Here is a 17262-nt window from a genome sequence, read left to right as displayed (position 1 = left end):
GGGGATGCTGGTTATTCACAGCGCCTCATCCAGCTGTCAAATATATCAGGCAGGTAATTTGTCTAGCGGGGGTGGCTTCCCACACACACACACACACACACACACACACACACACACACACACACACACACACACACACACACACACACACACACACACCAGCAGGTTGCCTCCTGGAGGTGGGGTTTGTGTTACAGGCCGAGAGAGCTCTCTACTGGAGTTTGAGAGCTGGGGTAAACACAGGCGCATTCTGCAGAGTTCCGGCAGGAGCCCAGCGTGAACTTGGGATGACCTCTCCAAGCAAAGTCCCCTGGTGGGTTCATCTGAAGGCCAGCTCTGCTTCTCTCCTCCTTCTCTCTAGTTCTTTAAGCTCTGCTGTGAAACTAAACCAATACACTTACCAGATCTGAGTCTTGGGGTGGGGGGGGTGGAGGGTGGGAGGAGAATGCTTTCAAGTTTATGACCCCCCCCCCCCCCGCCACCCCCCCCCCCCCCCCCCCCCATCTCCCTGCTCAAACCATCAGTTCCTCCAGTTTGAGAGCAGGGCCCCCTTAACGTGTGTGTGCACGCACAGTAGTATGGGATACAACCATAGCGTGTCGTAAGGTAAATCAGCGAGTAGATCAGCTTGGGGCAGTGGTGGAGGAGGGACTCTATGTGAGGTAAAGACAGGGAAAGCGTTTCTGGAGACAACAAAGCTCCACTTCAGCTACTATTAAGCAGGCCTTTCAGCAGGCCGAGGAAACGCGATACGTTTCAACAGCTTACGGTACAGTAGCGGCAGAGATGCAGCAACACCGGACCACAGCGTACAAAAGCTTCTCCAAAACCAGAGGATTTGCAGAAAACAGAAATGTGCACCTTTAGTAGAAATGGCATCTTAAATCAGGGCTCAAAGTCTTCCACACTAAAAAACATGTTGGCAGTCTATATTGCAAAATATTAGTATCCCAAACAGCTTGGGAAAAACTATGAATACCAAAATGCATCTAACAGCTCAAAACTCCAGGGTGGCCAATCAATTTAGCAAAGAACAGTAAAATATTAACTGTTCTATTCCCAGGTATATAAATCAAAGACGTTCGGATGCCTAATCAAATCTAAAGCTGTTAAAAACCTTTACAGAAATGTTCTGTAAATGTAAATATAAACGTAAGCGTAAATGTAAATATAAACGTAAGCGTAAATTTTTTTTATGAGGTTGGTGGATATTCTTGGCAAAACCTTTTCATTTGATCTGCTGAACATTCTTGAACATGAGTGTGTGGGGAGTCATATTTAGTTTTTATGTCTCTGTTATTGTGCCAGTGGCAACATTGCTCAGTAAGACTGAGCGGGATCACTCCTCCCTGAGCCCAGGGTAAGACCACACTACATATTAAGGTTCAAAATACACCTGTTTTTGTTTCTTTACCAATTTCCAAATCACATACATCACATAAAAAGAAGGGAGTGGGGTGGAGAACCCCACAGAACCCCTAAAACTGAAGAAGAAGAAGAAGACATCACTTTCCTTCATATAATTACAGTCAGCAGAGAAAGGCAGTGAAGCCATGAACAATAGCGAAGAATCTCTCAGCGAGCCTAGTGTTGAGTGTGAGGGTGTCAGCGTGTTCCTGTCCTAGTGTTGAGTGTGATGGTGTCAGCGTGTTCCTGTCCTAGTGTTGAGTGTGATGGTGTCAGCGTGCTCCAGTCCTAGTGTTGAGTGTGATGGTGTCAGCGTGTTCCTGTCCTAGTGTTGAGTGTGATGGTGTCAGCGTGTTCCTGTCCTAGTGTTGAGTGTGATGGTGTCAGCGTGTTCCTGTCCTAGTGTTGAGTGTGAGGGTGTCAGCGTGTTCCTGTCCTAGTGTTGAGTGTGAGGGTGTCAGCGTGCTCCTGTCCTAGTGTTGAGTGTGAGGGTGTCAGCGTGTTCCTGTCCTAGTGTTGAGTGTGATGGTGTCAGCGTGTTCCTGTCCTAGTGTTGAGTGTGATGGTGTCAGCGTGCTCCTGTCCTAGTGTTGAGTGTGAGGGTGTCAGCGTGCTCCTGTCCTAGTGTTGAGTGTGAGGGTGTCAGCGTGTTCCTGTCCTAGTGTTGAGTGTGAGGGTGTCAGCGTGTTCCTGTCCTAGTGTTGAGTGTGAGGGTGTCAGCGTGTTCCTGTCCTAGTGTTGAGTGTGAGGGTGTCAGCGTGTTCCTGTCCTAGTGTTGAGTGTGAGGGTGTCAGCGTGTTCCTGTCCTAGTGTTGAGTGTGAGGGTGTCAGCGTGTTCCTGTCCTAGTGTTGAGTGTGAGGGTGTCAGCGTGTTCCTGTCCTAGTGTTGAGTGTGAGGGTGTCAGCGTGTTCCTGTCCTAGTGTTGAGTGTGATGGTGTCAGCGTGTTCCTGTCCTAGTGTTGAGTGTGAGGGTGTCAGCGTGTTCCTGTCCTAGTGTTGAGTGTGAGGGTGTCAGCGTGTTCCTGTCCTAGTGTTGAGTGTGAGGGTGTCAGCGTGTTCCTGTCCTAGTGTTGAGTGTGAGGGTGTCAGCGTGTTCCTGTCCTAGTGTTGAGTGTGATGGTGTCAGCGTGTTCCTGTCCTAGTGTTGAGTGTGAGGGTGTCAGCGTGTTCCTGTCCTAGTGTTGAGTGTGAGGGTGTCAGCGTGTTCCTGTCCTAGTGTTGAGTGTGAGGGTGTCAGCGTGCTCCAGTCCTAGTGTTGAGTGTGATGGTGTCAGCGTGCTCCTGTCCTAGTGTTGAGTGTGAGGGTGTCAGCGTGCTCCTGTCCTAGTGTTGAGTGTGAGGGTGTCAGCGTGTTCCTGTCCTAGTGTTGAGTGTGAGGGTGTCAGCGTGTTCCTGTCCTAGTGTTGAGTGTGAGGGTGTCAGCGTGCTCCTGTCCTAGTGTTGAGTGTGATGGTGTCAGCGTGTTCCTGTCCTAGTGTTGAGTGTGAGGGTGTCAGCGTGCTCCTGTCCTAGTGTTGAGTGTGAGGGTGTCAGCGTGTTCCTGTCCTAGTGTTGAGTGTGAGGGTGTCAGCGTGTTCCTGTCCTAGTGTTGAGTGTGAGGGTGTCAGCGTGTTCCTGTCCTAGTGTTGAGTGTGAGGGTGTCAGCGTGTTCCTGTCCTAGTGTTGAGTGTGAGGGTGTCAGCGTGCTCCTGTCCTAGTGTTGAGTGTGAGGGTGTCAGCGTGTTCCTGTCCTAGTGTTGAGTGTGAGGGTGTCAGCGTGTTCCTGTCCTAGTGTTGAGTGTGAGGGTGTCAGCGTGTTCCTGTCCTAGTGTTGAGTGTGAGGGTGTCAGCGTGTTCCTGTCCTAGTGTTGAGTGTGAGGGTGTCAGCGTGTTCCTGTCCTAGTGTTGAGTGTGAGGGTGTCAGCGTGTTCCTGTCCTAGTGTTGAGTGTGAGGGTGTCAGCGTGCTCCTGTCCTAGTGTTGAGTGTGAGGGTGTCAGCGTGTTCCTGTCCTAGTGTTGAGTGTGAGGGTGTCAGCGTGTTCCTGTCCTAGTGTTGAGTGTGAGGGTGTCAGCGTGTTCCTGTCCTAGTGTTGAGTGTGAGGGTGTCAGCGTGTTCCTGTCCTAGTGTTGAGTGTGAGGGTGTCAGCGTGCTCCTGTCCTAGTGTTGAGTGTGAGGGTGTCAGCGTGTTCCTGTCCTAGTGTTGAGTGTGAGGGTGTCAGCGTGTTCCTGTCCTAGTGTTGAGTGTGAGGGTGTCAGCGTGTTCCTGTCCTAGTGTTGAGTGTGAGGGTGTCAGCGTGTTCCTGTCCTAGTGTTGAGTGTGAGGGTGTCAGCGTGCTCCAGTGACCAGAGCTGGACACGAGGAGAAGGAGGAGTTGAGGAGAAAACCCACACAAAGGGTCGGGCTGACGGGGCGCTGGGGCTCTTTGGACCATGCTGGCTGCTTAGGCAGGACCAGGGGCCGACCGACCAACCCACCACACACACACACACACACACACACACACACACACACACACACACACACACACACACACACACACACACACACACACACACACACACACACACACACACACACACACACACACACACTCTGGCAGGGCCGTGCACAAGCGACTTCTCCCACAGCACAAGCAGCAGGGGTCCAGCTACTCCCAGCTCAGGAATGTCTCCGGAACTAAACGCAACAGCTCATCTCAAAAGTCAAGCAGTTATAGCAGCTCATATGACATGGAAACATGCTGAGCCTGCATAATATTTTTGAACTGCGAAACCGTGCTCATAACAAAACCAAAATTAGCAGCACTTGCCCAAAGGTAAAACAGTCTTCCTACAGTGCCTTGCAAAAGCACTCAAACCATCTGATTCATCTGGACTGCAAATAGCTCGTATATTTTACAAACGTATTGCCACAGTTTGTGCCAGTATTTTCAGGGCAAAACGAAATGCTGTTGAAGTTACCGTAATTTTCAAACTCAAAATACATTGTCAATAGATTGTAAAAAATACGAATGTAGAAATGCTGCTTTTATACGTATTCAACCACTCTACACTAGCAATCATCACCTTTTGCAGCAATAACATCTTTTGGGGGAAGTTCAAACCAGCTTTGCATTCTTGACTGCACACAGAGTGATTTCTGCCCTTCTCCCTGGCTAATCTACGCCCCCTTGTTCAAGCATTGGAATAACGCCATTTTTAAATAGTGCCACAGGTTTTTTAGGTAGAGTTTGGGGCTTTGGACTCCACTACTGAATAACTAATAGTATTTGTGGCTGCTGTACATTTGATACATTTGAAAACGAAATTTTGGTTGTGTCCATTTGCTGTATTCTGAATGACAATAAAGTTTGTTGAAGTCAAATTTTCTCCAACTCCAAATATGCATTGATGTAGGTTTTCTTCTAGCCACCATCTTAATGAAGTCTTCACTGGTGCACCTTCATTGAAGCTACTTCAAAGAAAGCGTCGGCCTATCTGGGCTTCCCCCTAGTCTAGCTGTCGCTCTGATGCAGGACGGACGGCCGTGTCTACACAGGGATAACGAAGTGCTTTCATTTCCACAGCACTGCGTCAACAGTGCTTAATGGAATATTTTGCAGGGGCTGAAAAAAAAGTCTCTGCTTTTTACATGCTTTACTCCAGGTAATACAATTGTATGGAAAGTGAGGTTTCTTTTTTAATGAAGTTTGTTTTCAGTGAGCGTTATTTGTTCTCTTGCGGTAGCTTCTTAGAGGCATAGCAACATGTCCCTTAGACAAAGCCACACGCACACAGGCACACAAACTGCACACAGACGCACAGGCACACGCACACACACAGGGCAAACACGCATGTGCAAAGAAAGCTTTGCTTAGGTTGCTTAGACGCAGAGCCTGTGTCTACACGTATCTGCACCTTTCCATCTTTTTCTAGGAAGTAACCACATGGCTTTCTTCTGTTAATGCAAAACGTTACCTCTTCTCTTAGAAATGTTTAATTCATAATCAGTCAGGGAACAAAACAACCTACAGCACTACACAACAATCAACAGAAGCCCAGAAGTACATTGAGGACTGTCCTGTTTAAAGACCTGCCTTGGTCAAATCAAGTTAATTCAAGTTAGCCACATCAACACATGGAAGAGAGCTTTTTGGAATATATGCGGAGGGTGCGTTACCTTGGCCGCGGAGTTGGACACGCCGTGCGTTACGTTGCGGATGAGACCTCCAACGTTGCCTGACTTGATGAGTTCCGACATGCCCTCTGAAATATCATTCACCAGGCCCATGGGGTTGCCTAGGAAGTCCACTGAGCCCAGAATCTGAGCAGCCTGACTGATCAGCTCCTACACAGCAACACAAGTAGAGCCAGTTTTAACCTTTTTAATTATGTGATTTGGAGTGTTAAGACATTGCAAATTAATATGAACAGCAACAACTTTAGGACAGACTGAATCCAAACATAGGCAGCACAGCCAGGAGCATATATGGGTGGGATGGATGTCTTGGGTTCACTTTCTCAGGCCAGTGTGTCGAGTTATGTAATCTGAATGGGGCACTCAGTATACTCTATATACCTGCAAGGTGCTCAAAAACAATAAATAAATAAAAATAAGAAAATATATTTAAAATTTCCCGGGATCTGGAGTCACTCTTGAGGTTGTCATGATGTCTGCTGGGGCCAGACGGAATTTCAGAATTTCCTCAAAATATTATTTCTGCCTGTTCACGTTCCCTGGAGTCCACATGTCTGTCTGGATCACCAGTGTCCTGAACCCGAGTGTCCTGAACCAGAGTGTCCTGAACCAGAGTGTGCTGAACATGCACCTTGGACCTAATTTCATCGCAATCTTGCAGTTCTTTGCATGCTTGTATGTTCTTGTATAAATCTAAATAAATAGCCCTCTGATTCCCAATTCTTTTCCTGAAAGTTACAGATCCGGACAAGACGCCTTCGCTTTTATGTTGGCAACATCCTGCATTCATCCGTTCTGTGATTATCATCTGCTTCGTTTATCAGTGCATGACTCCGTGTGATTAACACTCTCCACACCTCTGCGCAGAACCGTGCTGAGATGGTTATTGCGCAAGCAGCAATCCAGCCTACTGGAGAGTTCCTTGCAGCTTCATGAGAAAACTTCAGTCAAACACTTCAGTGTGTATTCCATCGTCTGCCTCAAACCCTCACAGACAAGTGTGTCTCTCCCACAGAAAGCCAGAACTGTCCAGCCCGTTGGTCAGGATGCAATGGGCCTAGTTGCAATGCCTCATTCCTGCTGTCCTCTGTGCAGTCTTGCCCGTTTTGAGTGCTGTATGGATGTTGGCATGTCCTTGTGAGAGGGAAGGGTCATCCATAGGTCACTGTCAAGCATCATCTTGGGTCTGACTGGACTAGTCTGGTGTGTTCTCTAAGCATTTGTCGATCTTACTGCCTATGAAAACCAGAAACGGGGGGAGGGGTTGTGTTTGTCAGGACTCTCACCTCTCTGAAATGTTTGAGAATGTCATTGATGATGATCTCCTGGGTCTCGTACGGGTGGACACGCGTGAATGGATACATGTTAATCACCGCATCCTCAAACCTGATGAGTGGGAATCCCAGCGTTCCTTTCAAAGCCTGTGGACAGAATTCCACCACAGCCCCATTACCACACAAACCACTTGGCCTAACACACTCAACAGGCATTCCAAGGATTTTCAAACCACTTCGGAAATTCAGAAAAACATTGCCAAACAGAGATCCAAGCGGTATCTGTTTCCTCATGAATTCACCCAAACAAGTCTTTACACTGTATTTTTGCTTAAGCGCTTTGTGGCTAGTCACCTTGATGTTCAGAACACTGAAGCACCTGGTTAAAGTGTGAGTAAAACAAAGTAATAAAGAAAGAGCCACTGCAACCACTTCTGTTAAGTGCAGGAAGCGTGGAAACTCTTTATCCACCAAATAAGGCCGTTGGTGCATTATCAGTAAGAAATACAACTAAAGTGTCTATTTTACCTTGAGGTCTGGAGGCAGCTTGTGTGAAGTAAAGACACTCAGTTTGACCTGGGGGAGGCTGATCTTCAGATTCTCAAAGTAATAGCGTTTCTGAGGCCCTGTGTCCTCACTGGGCTTCTCATACAGGTTCTCATCCAACTTCTCAACCTCTGAAATGCATCACCGTTCCATACATACACGCCACTGTCACACACTGTAATGCACAGACTGCTTAACTTTACGTGAGATTATGAACTAAGCATCACCTTCTGTTTGCCCATAGCCAAAGAATGCCAGCAATTTGAGCAAGAGCTTCTCTTCAACGATGACAGTGAAGCGTCGGGCAGTGACCATAAGGTGCTGGCAGACATTATAGGACAGACTGTTCAATAGAACGTTCAATAAATACAAGTAAAACTGTAAATAAAGCACCTGTCCACCGAGGCAGGTCCAGGGGTCAGGGGTCAGGCCTTACCTTGAAGAGCTCAGTGAGCATGAGACTGCTGGGCAGTTTAAGAGCATTGACTTGCAGAGCAGGTCCAGAGTCCACAGCGTTGATCTCCCCACAGCCAGGACTCACACACAGCATCACGGGGTGAGTGGTGCCCAGGAGCTGGTTGTCCACCTGGGGAAGAGAGAGCAAGAGATCCGCATGGGGCTCCTCCCCTCCGGGGACGGCGCGTCACACAGCGAGCGCACAGCAGGTCACTCACCTGGACGCTCTGCACGCTCAGCTCCAGCACCTGGCTGGCGTCCGTGCCGATAAAGTGCACGCCGATGCCGGAGAGCGTGACGAACGCCAGCTCCTCAGGTGCCTTGTTCACCAGGGACAGGCCAACTCCTTCCTCCAAGTTCACCAACACCTATACAAAGCAAACAGAGCGAGCTTTATTGAGCCAATATGGCGATGTGATGAGAAATGTCTGGTTATGGTGTTCTTGTAGGGGTTTTCATTATGGATGATCTGCTAATTCAACACAATTTTGATTTCTTTCACTCAAGTTAGACATGTATGTAATCTATATAGAAAACACCTGAACTAACATGTCAGAATTCATTAGATAAAAGGAATTCACCTCCAGTTCCTCCTTGGCGGTCTTCTTCTGAGCAACGTCTTTGTTGTGGTCTTCCTCCGTGCTCGGAGTAGATCTGTTTAACCGCCGCTGATTAGAGTCGCTGACCTGCAGGGACAGTAAAAGTGTCCAGTACGTCAGAGACGTAATACTAATGCCGTTTTAATCCCATCTCAGACAGTGACATCTACCTGCAGCACACGAGTGGGTCCGTCAGGCAGCACCTGCACAGACAGCACCCCCGAACCGGGCCGCATCTTCTGGTTAATAAACTGCTGCTGGGGGGGCAGATCGAGCAGTCCCGTGTCCGGCCCGAGCACTACCTCCGCACCGTCATAAAGCCCCTCCACTCCCCCCCTCACCTGCAGAACACACGCACAATGTTGCAATGAGAACTGGCCGATTTGACACAAGACGGTCGGTCAGTCAGAGCGAAGGAGCCGGACCTGCACCACCAGTCTGGGTAAGCCGCAGGTCAGCATGCCAGAGCTGAAGTGCCATGTCTGGGTCGTGCTGCGTCGAGAGTCTGGACGTCTCAACATCAGCGGCTCGTAGCTGCACGACAAAGACCCACGGTGGGGGGGGGGGGGGGGGGGGGGGGGAGGCATGAAAGGCTGATTTTGTAAACAACCATGCAAAACAGATGAACAGATGTCAGAATTTAAATATTAGCTGGCCTCCAGCTGCTTATTAAAGCATGTTGCAATAATAATAATAAAAAAAAAACATTAAGTAGGCTAAAACAATAAACGTGTGTTTTAGGACGCAGACATTGCGCTGTAGAAGTGAATTGAAAACAATGCACTCCTACCAGGAGAAGGAACGAGTTGAATATTACCTAATAATCAGGGGTGGGTTTCCCGAAACTTTCGTAGCGCCAAGTACTTCGTAACCTCGTATGAAGCGCTACGAACGTTTCGGGAAACCCACCCCAGATCATTTATGCAGCCATGAATAAAAAATTTACTCGATTTGGAATTATTCCGTCTGCGCGTTTTATTTGTGAAACACATGAATGTGTCCCGTATCAATCAAGAAGTAGGTCGGTGCGGACTGACCTGTTGTCAGTGACGGCAGCCAGCCCAGCAATGTCCAGCACCAGGGATGAGTCAAGAGGGCGTGGCTGGGAGGGTTTACTCTGAGGGGGGGAGGAGCCTTCGTGACAGAGCATTCCTTTACCCGTCATCCTCCACAGCTGAGACCGCTTGCCTGGCTCCTGTGGCCGAGAGACACGGGACGGTTAGGACGGGACGGTTAGGACGGGACGGTTAGGACGGTTAGGACAGGACGGTTAGGACACGGGTTTACTGGGAATCTTCAGGAGGAAAAGAATCTTCAGGAGGATAGTGGCACCTTTTTCTTCAGCATGACTCTCTGCGTCTTCGTCTCGACGTCAAGCACCAGTTCGGCACAGCTAGCCGTGCGCTTCATCACCGCCGGCCTCTTTTCCGCACGCCTGCACGGCAGAGCAGACGCTCGGTCACCGACCACGTCAAGGTGACGAGGGGTTAACCGCCTGCTAACTCTAGCGCAAGGCAGGCTGTGTGACAGAACACGGTTGTGAACGGGTGCCGGCCGTCTGGGCGGAGGACTCACTGAGAGAATGTGAAGGTGGCGGCGATGTAGATGAAGTTCTCGTAGTAAAGCCTGTTGTACTCCCGGAAGTGGTTCATGTCGGCGGTGACCTCAGAAGATCCGGCTCCTTTAACGGTCAGCGTGAGGTAGGGGGGAAGGACGGGCTCGTCACAGGCATAGTCCAGAACCGCACCAGGCTTCACCTCCGTGTGCAGCCTCATGTCTGGGACACCATGCTGCCAGAACTGGACCGGCACCTGAGCCCCACCATAAATGATAAAAACCAATCAACCAGGGACAAGGAACGTATGTAAAGGCTCATCAGTCATGACCGTGAACGATATGAGATTTCGGCGGTTGGATGACAAGGGACACATAAATGAAATGGTCATGAAACCACAGAGCAAGTGGAGAAGCGGTCCTTCACCTCAGAGAGGTTGTCTATGCGGAAGGGAGGGGGAAGTATGTCTGTGTCTCTGAAGGAGATCTGATAGGTCGCCCCCTTCAGGGTGATCTCCGCACGGAGGAAGAAGCAGTTGCCCAATGTGTCTCTGCAGAACGACACGGAGAGGTAACATACTTCCCCAAACCATTTTATTTCTTCCATGCACAGAAGCTAATACTGCAAGTTTTATTATTAATGTTGCTGGAGTACCTCATATTGACGTGGAAAGACTTGGGTTTGTTGACCTCAAACCCTCCAGACCAGGTGCAGTTTGGTACGTCCATGAGACGCACACACAGCAGCTGGTCAAAGTCGTTCCTGGGCCAGTGGAACACCACACTGGAGCCTGACAGAGTGGAGATGTAGCCATCGGGATTCGCTGTGCCCTAGAGTTCAGAGTCACTGTCAATTATTTTGAACTATTTGTCACGACACAAAGACTGCCAATAAGACGAGCTGGCTAATGTGTGTCACACTGGACTCTCACCTTTCCTCTAGCAAACTCCCTCTGAGAAAAGGCCAACTTGTGTGAAGACTGATTGTCAAGTAGGTAACGAGGGGCAAAAGTCACAATATGGGTGTCCAGGTAACGTCCCTTCCCCTTTCGAACGTTAATCCCTTAAAGAAATCACATTAAGTCTGTGATTGAATGTAATGCTCCAATGGCACGACCAGTTAAACAGCGTTACATGGGGCAGAGGAAGCGTGTGATGGTTCGTTCACCTATATTGTAGAGGAGTCCTGGTCTGTTCCCCGGCTGGATTACTTTGACTGCTCGCACTCCACTACCCCCATCCAAAGAGAAACCCTGACACCAGCCAGGAACACCATCTGGGTGGATCCCTTTACCAACACGCATAGTGCACCTGATTCACACACACAAAGACAGAGAGAGACAGAAAGAGAGACACATCCAGACAACCAGACAAGCAGACATACATACAGAGAGACAGACAGACAATGAGCGAGCACAAAAGAAAATTCAAAGGTTAGCATCGATGTTCGTGTCTGAATAAATGAAAGACTCATTAGCGGAATGAAATGAAGACTTGGCCAACCACCCTGCGTTCACTTACATGGCTGGCTGCTCTTTGTCTGTGTAGCAGAAGAGGAGAGGACTGAGACTCCGGGCTAACTCGTGCTCCTCAAACTGACCGGAGCCGTCCGTCTTCCCGTTGTCCTGTCGGAAGATCAGAGGCAGACCTGCAGGAGAAGAGCTGCCTGTGATAGACGCCACTTGGGGCCATCACACTTTTGGAGCGGAGAGTAAGGGGTGGGTGGCGTACCTGTCTTGTTGAGGAGCCAGTAGGGGGCGGAGATGAGGATCTTGAGCGCCCCCTGGGCACGGAGGACGATGCGGATGGTCAAGCACAGCAGGCGCTTGTTAGTGTCGTACAGGCGCATGCGCACCACGTAGTTCTGAGTGCCAGGAGGGATCAGCAGCTCCTTACACACTGTGAAGTTCTCCAGAAGTACACCTGGGAAAGATAAGGAAACGTGTAGGAGACGTGTCAACCATCAGTCAACGCAGTACACTACTAAAACCACATGTAAATCTAGACAGCGATATTTTTCTGAAGTAATGTTTGAGTAATAGTGTGTGTGTGTGTGTGTGTGTGTGTGTGTGTGTGTGTGTGTGTGTGTGTGTGTGTGTGTGTGTGTGTGTCAGCTCACCCAGTTCTATATTCTGTGAGGTGTCTGCAGCATGAAGTACTGCTTCTTTGCCTGGTTTCATGGTTCCTTTGATTGAGGTGCCTTTGATGTAGTAGTTGAGGTCACAGGGCAGCAGGTTGGCCAGCACCAAGGTGGGCAGCAGGTAGATGGTGTGGCCCGGCTGCCAGTAGATCTGCTTGGCGGCACCGGCGACGGCTTTGGCGGGCTGCTGCTCGGGGTAGTTCTCTTTTTTAATAACCACACAAAACCTAAACACAAACACAGCAGAAATCAAACATGTTGGCCCTGAGCAAACACCCTCTCTCTCGCTCTCTCTCCCCCCCTCTTTTTCTCTCTGCCTCTCTTCAAACTTCACCATCTCTTTTTCTCTCCCTCCCTTCTAACCTCACCATCTCTCCCCTGTCTGCACTTACCTGAAGCTGCGCTTCAGCTGCTCGTCGAATTCGGCCGACTGGCACTCCCTCTTGCTGCTGCTCACCTCCCCGGGGATCTCCACGCTGGTCCAGTGAATGGGCAGCTTGCAGAAGAACAGCCCGAGGCCTTTAGGCCGGGCCTGCAGCCTCCATGAGGTCAAGTGGAGGGGGATAGCCAGCGCTTCCCCAGGCAAGATGGGGGGGAGCACCACAGGCTCTGTCGGGGTTGATCGATGAGAAAGAGGCTTTACGTGGGCAGCTTCTCCGAGCATACAAGTGATCAATGGCAGACAAGGCGGGAGCAGGAGACCAGTTAAGACTCACTGTCTGGAGCTGAGGGGCTGTCCAACCGGAGCTCCATGGGAACCTCCAAACGATTTTTCACCACAAGAGCAGACTGAACGGTGACGACTTTGCGGGCGCTGCCCTCCATGGTGATGGAGAAGACGACTCTGACAGGAGGCAAGGCCGAGAACTGCCCCCAGAGAACCAGAGAATTCAAAGTCACAACCTGACTCAGCTCAGCAAGCAATTAAGAGAATATGCAAATCACTATGGCTTACATATACATGAGGATGAATGATGTTAGTTCTGCTGATTGGGCTGCCGACCTAAACGAACCACATCAAAATTAAGTTATTATTCAAGAGAAACCAAACAATAACATCGAATTGTATTTCATCAAGATAACGATCGCGATTTTAGACCCCTTAAATGGCTAAAAATAAAACCCATAACAGAGTTCTAGGACCTCAGAAATATGTGGGGTCAATCATCAATTCAGAGAATTCACTTCTGGACTGTTCTATGTGCTATGTGCATGTATTTTCATAGCAAAAAATAAAAAATAAAAAAACTCACAGTGCTGGAGGGGTTGTTGCGATCGGGAGCAGCGTAACGAAAGAAAACCCCGACCTTGTCCACCGAGACAGGCTTCACCTGCTCCCAGCCTCCGACACGCACCAACAGCTGGTGCAGCTTCAGCTCGTGGGTATGTCTGTGCAGCGATCAGAAGGAGCTGTTAGTAAATTAACCTCCACCCTGTTTAACCTCATGACTCTGAGGATGCAGACGGTCCCGACCGAACCCTGCACGTCTAGAGTCGGCGGCTTGGCTGGCCCTCGGGGGTGCATAGTGTCATCAGTACACTGTTTATTTTAATTTTTTTTCCCCCAGCTGAATTTCAACCCAGAAGCAGTTCACACGCACCTGTGCCTGAGTTTCTCACGGGCCTCGAACTCAAAGGGAATCTCCTCGCCTGGCAGCACCTCTCTCCACTGACTGATGTTGTGCGTGTCGTCCGTGCCGGGTCCGTGCACATCCGATATGGAGTCTGCGCTACCACTGTGAGACAGCGCCACCCTGTGGAGGAAAGAGAAGCGAGCTGGATTTACATGGCAGATGCAGGATAGAATACCCATTAGGTTCAAAATGTAGAGTCTAGAGGAAGAAAGTCGGTGATATGACCTGGTAGGGGTGGTGGTGAGTGTGGCAAACCACATGGTACACCCAGTATGGTTACGCAGGGCATATGGGATAAAGGGCTGCCTCCTTTTAGACAGCTTCACATCCGCTAGAATGGCACACACACACACACACACACACACAGCATTAGGAAGCGTCCACAGTTTAACTCAGTAATGAGAACAGAACAAATGTGGAGACGACACATTGTTTACATGGCAAACAAAACAAAAAGCATCTCATGAAAATTCAGATACATCCGATAAATCTTTGTGGGTCGGCCAGATACATGGCTCTGATTATGAACCTTATGCAAATGTAGGTTGCGTTTTCTGACATCAGTGCAGGAAGACAGAATGACGCACGGTTTCACAATCTCGAGCTTCAAAGCCTTACACATGGAACGACCCTATGATCTTCAATATCCCTGACAGAGGCAGCGCTGTGATGGTGCAGGTGAGTGTAACTAGGGTGACTGAACAACCTGCTAAATGGAAACAAACCCAGTAATGGCTGCAGACAGGAAGAAAGATCAATGGGAATGTTTAAGGGAATGTTTAAGAGGGTTAAAAGGTGGAGGAGAAGCCAAAATCTCCAGACAGTCTCCCAACTTGTTTAAATTCCTGTTGCTGGCTCTATGAACTGTACCTCGGGAGTGAATCTCCTGCTCAAGGCAAGTCAAGCTGGCAGTGCTTCTAGTTCTAAGGTAGACAAGAGGAAGACCTGACAGCAGAGAGAGGAGGTTAGTAGAGACAGAGATACATGCAAGGAAGATGCAGGACAGGAGTGTTCTGAGAAGAGGAAGGACCATGACTATTTCAATCAAATCCTACGCATATCTTCACTGCTCATGACGTGTAATGCCAATAAGAGGCTGAAAAGCACAAGTGTGTCATATCACTGAGGTAAGCAAACCAACAAAACTTCATTTTCAACATTTAAATAACCGTCTCTTTGTCCAAAATCTTTAATAGAGACATTCCCATAAAATAGACTTTGAGGGGTGATACTTTTTCCCCAGCATGATGAGAGTAAATCCTGACTTGGCAGGGAGTTAGGATTGAGTGTGTGTCTCCTACTCACTCTGGCCAAGGGAGGGGGGGTCCACGGAGGAGCCCATCCAGGACACGGAGGTGGAGGAGTGTGGCGACAGCTCGTCTTCCTTGCAGTAATCTGCTAACCACGAAGTCTTGGTGGCGCTGTACTGCTCTGTGTGTCGGAGCGACAGGCCGGCGTCAGAGTGAGAGAAGCATCACGAGGCTCATAAATATGGAGGCAAACAGACAAGGCGACGGAGGGGAAAGGGGGGGATCAGCCCAGACCGGCTACCCAGTAAGACGGAGGTGACGTTCACGTCCAGTCTCTGCTTGGCCTGCACACACATCTTCAGGCGGGGGGGGTGGAGACGGCCGGCCGCCTGCCTCTGCCAGTTCAGGACGCACGGCCAGGGCTCCACGAACGGCTCCCAGCCTGCAGACGAACGGTCAACAGCGCCTTAATGGCACCGCTACATCTTTACTTCCCAGCTAAATGTTCGGCTAAGCCTCCCGGCTACAGGTGCGGCTTCTCCCAGTTATAAAAGAGTCCTTTGGAGACGAGCGATTTCACCGCTTATCTCCAAGGCTTAGCGTGAGATGTGAGTGTGCTGCGCCTCACCCGAGAGCTCACGGTTGTAGTAATCTCCAGACAGAGTGAAGCTGCCACGGCCTTCCTGGGTAGAGCCAATTCTCTGCAACACCGACAGTCCTTTGATGACGCAGAAGGCAGAGAGACCTTTCAGAAAGCACCCTACATTCTCACTGCAAATCACACTGATGCAAACCGCAGTCCTCCAAGAACGAACCCTACAGGTTTTACACCATCCCTGTGCCTAGGTGTGATAAAGTGGTCAACCATTTACATTAACTGTTCAATAACCATGACAAGACTAGCACAAGATTTGGACTACCATTTCCGAATGACTTTTTGGTTATTTAAGCTAACCAGGCATGCATAATTACAGCTGAACTGGCTGCACATATCCACTGCCTGATATGACATACATAGACATACAAATATGACATACACAGACATACACATATGACATACACAGACATACACATATGACATACACAGACATACACATATGACATACACATATGACATACATATGACATACACAGACATACACATATGACATACACAGACATACATAGACATACACATATGACATACACATATGACATACACATATGACATACATAGACATACACATATGACATACACATATGACATACACAGACATACACATATGACATACATAGACATACACATATGACATACACAGACATACACATATGACATACACATATGACATACACAGACATACACATATGACATACATAGACATACACATATGACATACACAGACATACACATATGACATACACATATGACATACATAGACATACACATATGACATACACAGACATACACATATGACATACATAGAGCGATGCAGTCCAGTATACAAATAAAGAGATACACTGGACCCCCCCCACCCCCCCACCTCGAGCAGAGTGATCTTACGAGAGAAAGTAATTTCAGCCAGAGGGACATCACAGTCCAGACAATCGTCAATGAAGCAAATGCACACGCTCTCAGCCTTGACCTCCACTCCAGAGAGGGGCGGAGCCGAGTGGGACGGCGAATCGGAGTCGGCCCTGCTCCTGCCCGACGTGCTCTCCGCGTTCTCCAGGAGCCACGTGGCGGCCTGGTGCAGCTGACCTGCAGACACACACACACACGCTCTTCAGACCAACCCCTACCACCCCCTCCCTCCAGGACGACCCGTCTCTTAAGGTTAAGGTAGTCGGGCGCGTTAAACTCAGGTGGAGTAGAGAAAAGCTGACTTGCCTCTGCAGTGAATTAGAGCACGCCTGCAGTCCTCCCTCCTGAAGCCCAGGTCCAGCAGGTGTGAGAGCTGACTTTCTGAAATGACACACGCACCATGACTTTAATCACCGACTTGTGATTTAACATCTCTTAACATCTCGCATCGCTAGGAGGTCAGGGAAACGGGCTCCAGTGGCCCCTACCCAGCAGGGCCTCTGTGCGCTGTCTGAAGCTGTCTTTTGGTTTGGAGGTGGTGTCCGGGCTGGCAGGCACTGCCTGAGAGGCACAGGCAGGGTCAGTGGCGCTGGGGGAACCGGTGGGGATGGATTTAGCAATAGCCAGAAAAAGCTGCACGTCGTTGTAGGAAAGACGGATATCCAGAGCTGGGAACTGTATCT

At 49.3% G+C, this 17262-nt stretch overlaps 1 protein-coding gene across 1 annotated transcript in view; it reads right to left on the bottom strand.

Moving 5' to 3' along the window:
- vps13d (vacuolar protein sorting 13 homolog D) overlaps positions 1-17262 on the bottom strand; it is a 46384-nt gene that overhangs the window by 12472 nt on the left and 16650 nt on the right. Inside the window, 32 exon segments of the mRNA XM_076992004.1 lie at positions 5548-5715; positions 6852-6986; positions 7368-7516; positions 7613-7706; positions 7822-7971; positions 8060-8209; positions 8423-8527; positions 8611-8781; positions 8866-8974; positions 9478-9635; positions 9773-9875; positions 10016-10251; positions 10422-10545; positions 10650-10825; positions 10927-11057; positions 11163-11305; positions 11516-11642; positions 11726-11917; positions 12114-12361; positions 12527-12743; positions 12851-13001; positions 13090-13137; positions 13388-13523; positions 13736-13888; positions 13994-14099; positions 14639-14713; positions 15074-15199; positions 15320-15460; positions 15647-15736; positions 16559-16756; positions 16886-16960; positions 17068-17260. Coding sequence (XP_076848119.1) covers positions 5548-5715; positions 6852-6986; positions 7368-7516; positions 7613-7706; positions 7822-7971; positions 8060-8209; positions 8423-8527; positions 8611-8781; positions 8866-8974; positions 9478-9635; positions 9773-9875; positions 10016-10251; positions 10422-10545; positions 10650-10825; positions 10927-11057; positions 11163-11305; positions 11516-11642; positions 11726-11917; positions 12114-12361; positions 12527-12743; positions 12851-13001; positions 13090-13137; positions 13388-13523; positions 13736-13888; positions 13994-14099; positions 14639-14713; positions 15074-15199; positions 15320-15460; positions 15647-15736; positions 16559-16756; positions 16886-16960; positions 17068-17260 — 4578 coding nt within the window.

Source organism: Brachyhypopomus gauderio, unplaced genomic scaffold, assembly GCF_052324685.1.
Source record: "Brachyhypopomus gauderio isolate BG-103 unplaced genomic scaffold, BGAUD_0.2 sc88, whole genome shotgun sequence".
Taxonomy (NCBI): Eukaryota; Metazoa; Chordata; class Actinopteri; order Gymnotiformes; family Hypopomidae; genus Brachyhypopomus; species Brachyhypopomus gauderio.
This window is presented reverse-complemented; position numbering and strand designations above follow the sequence as displayed.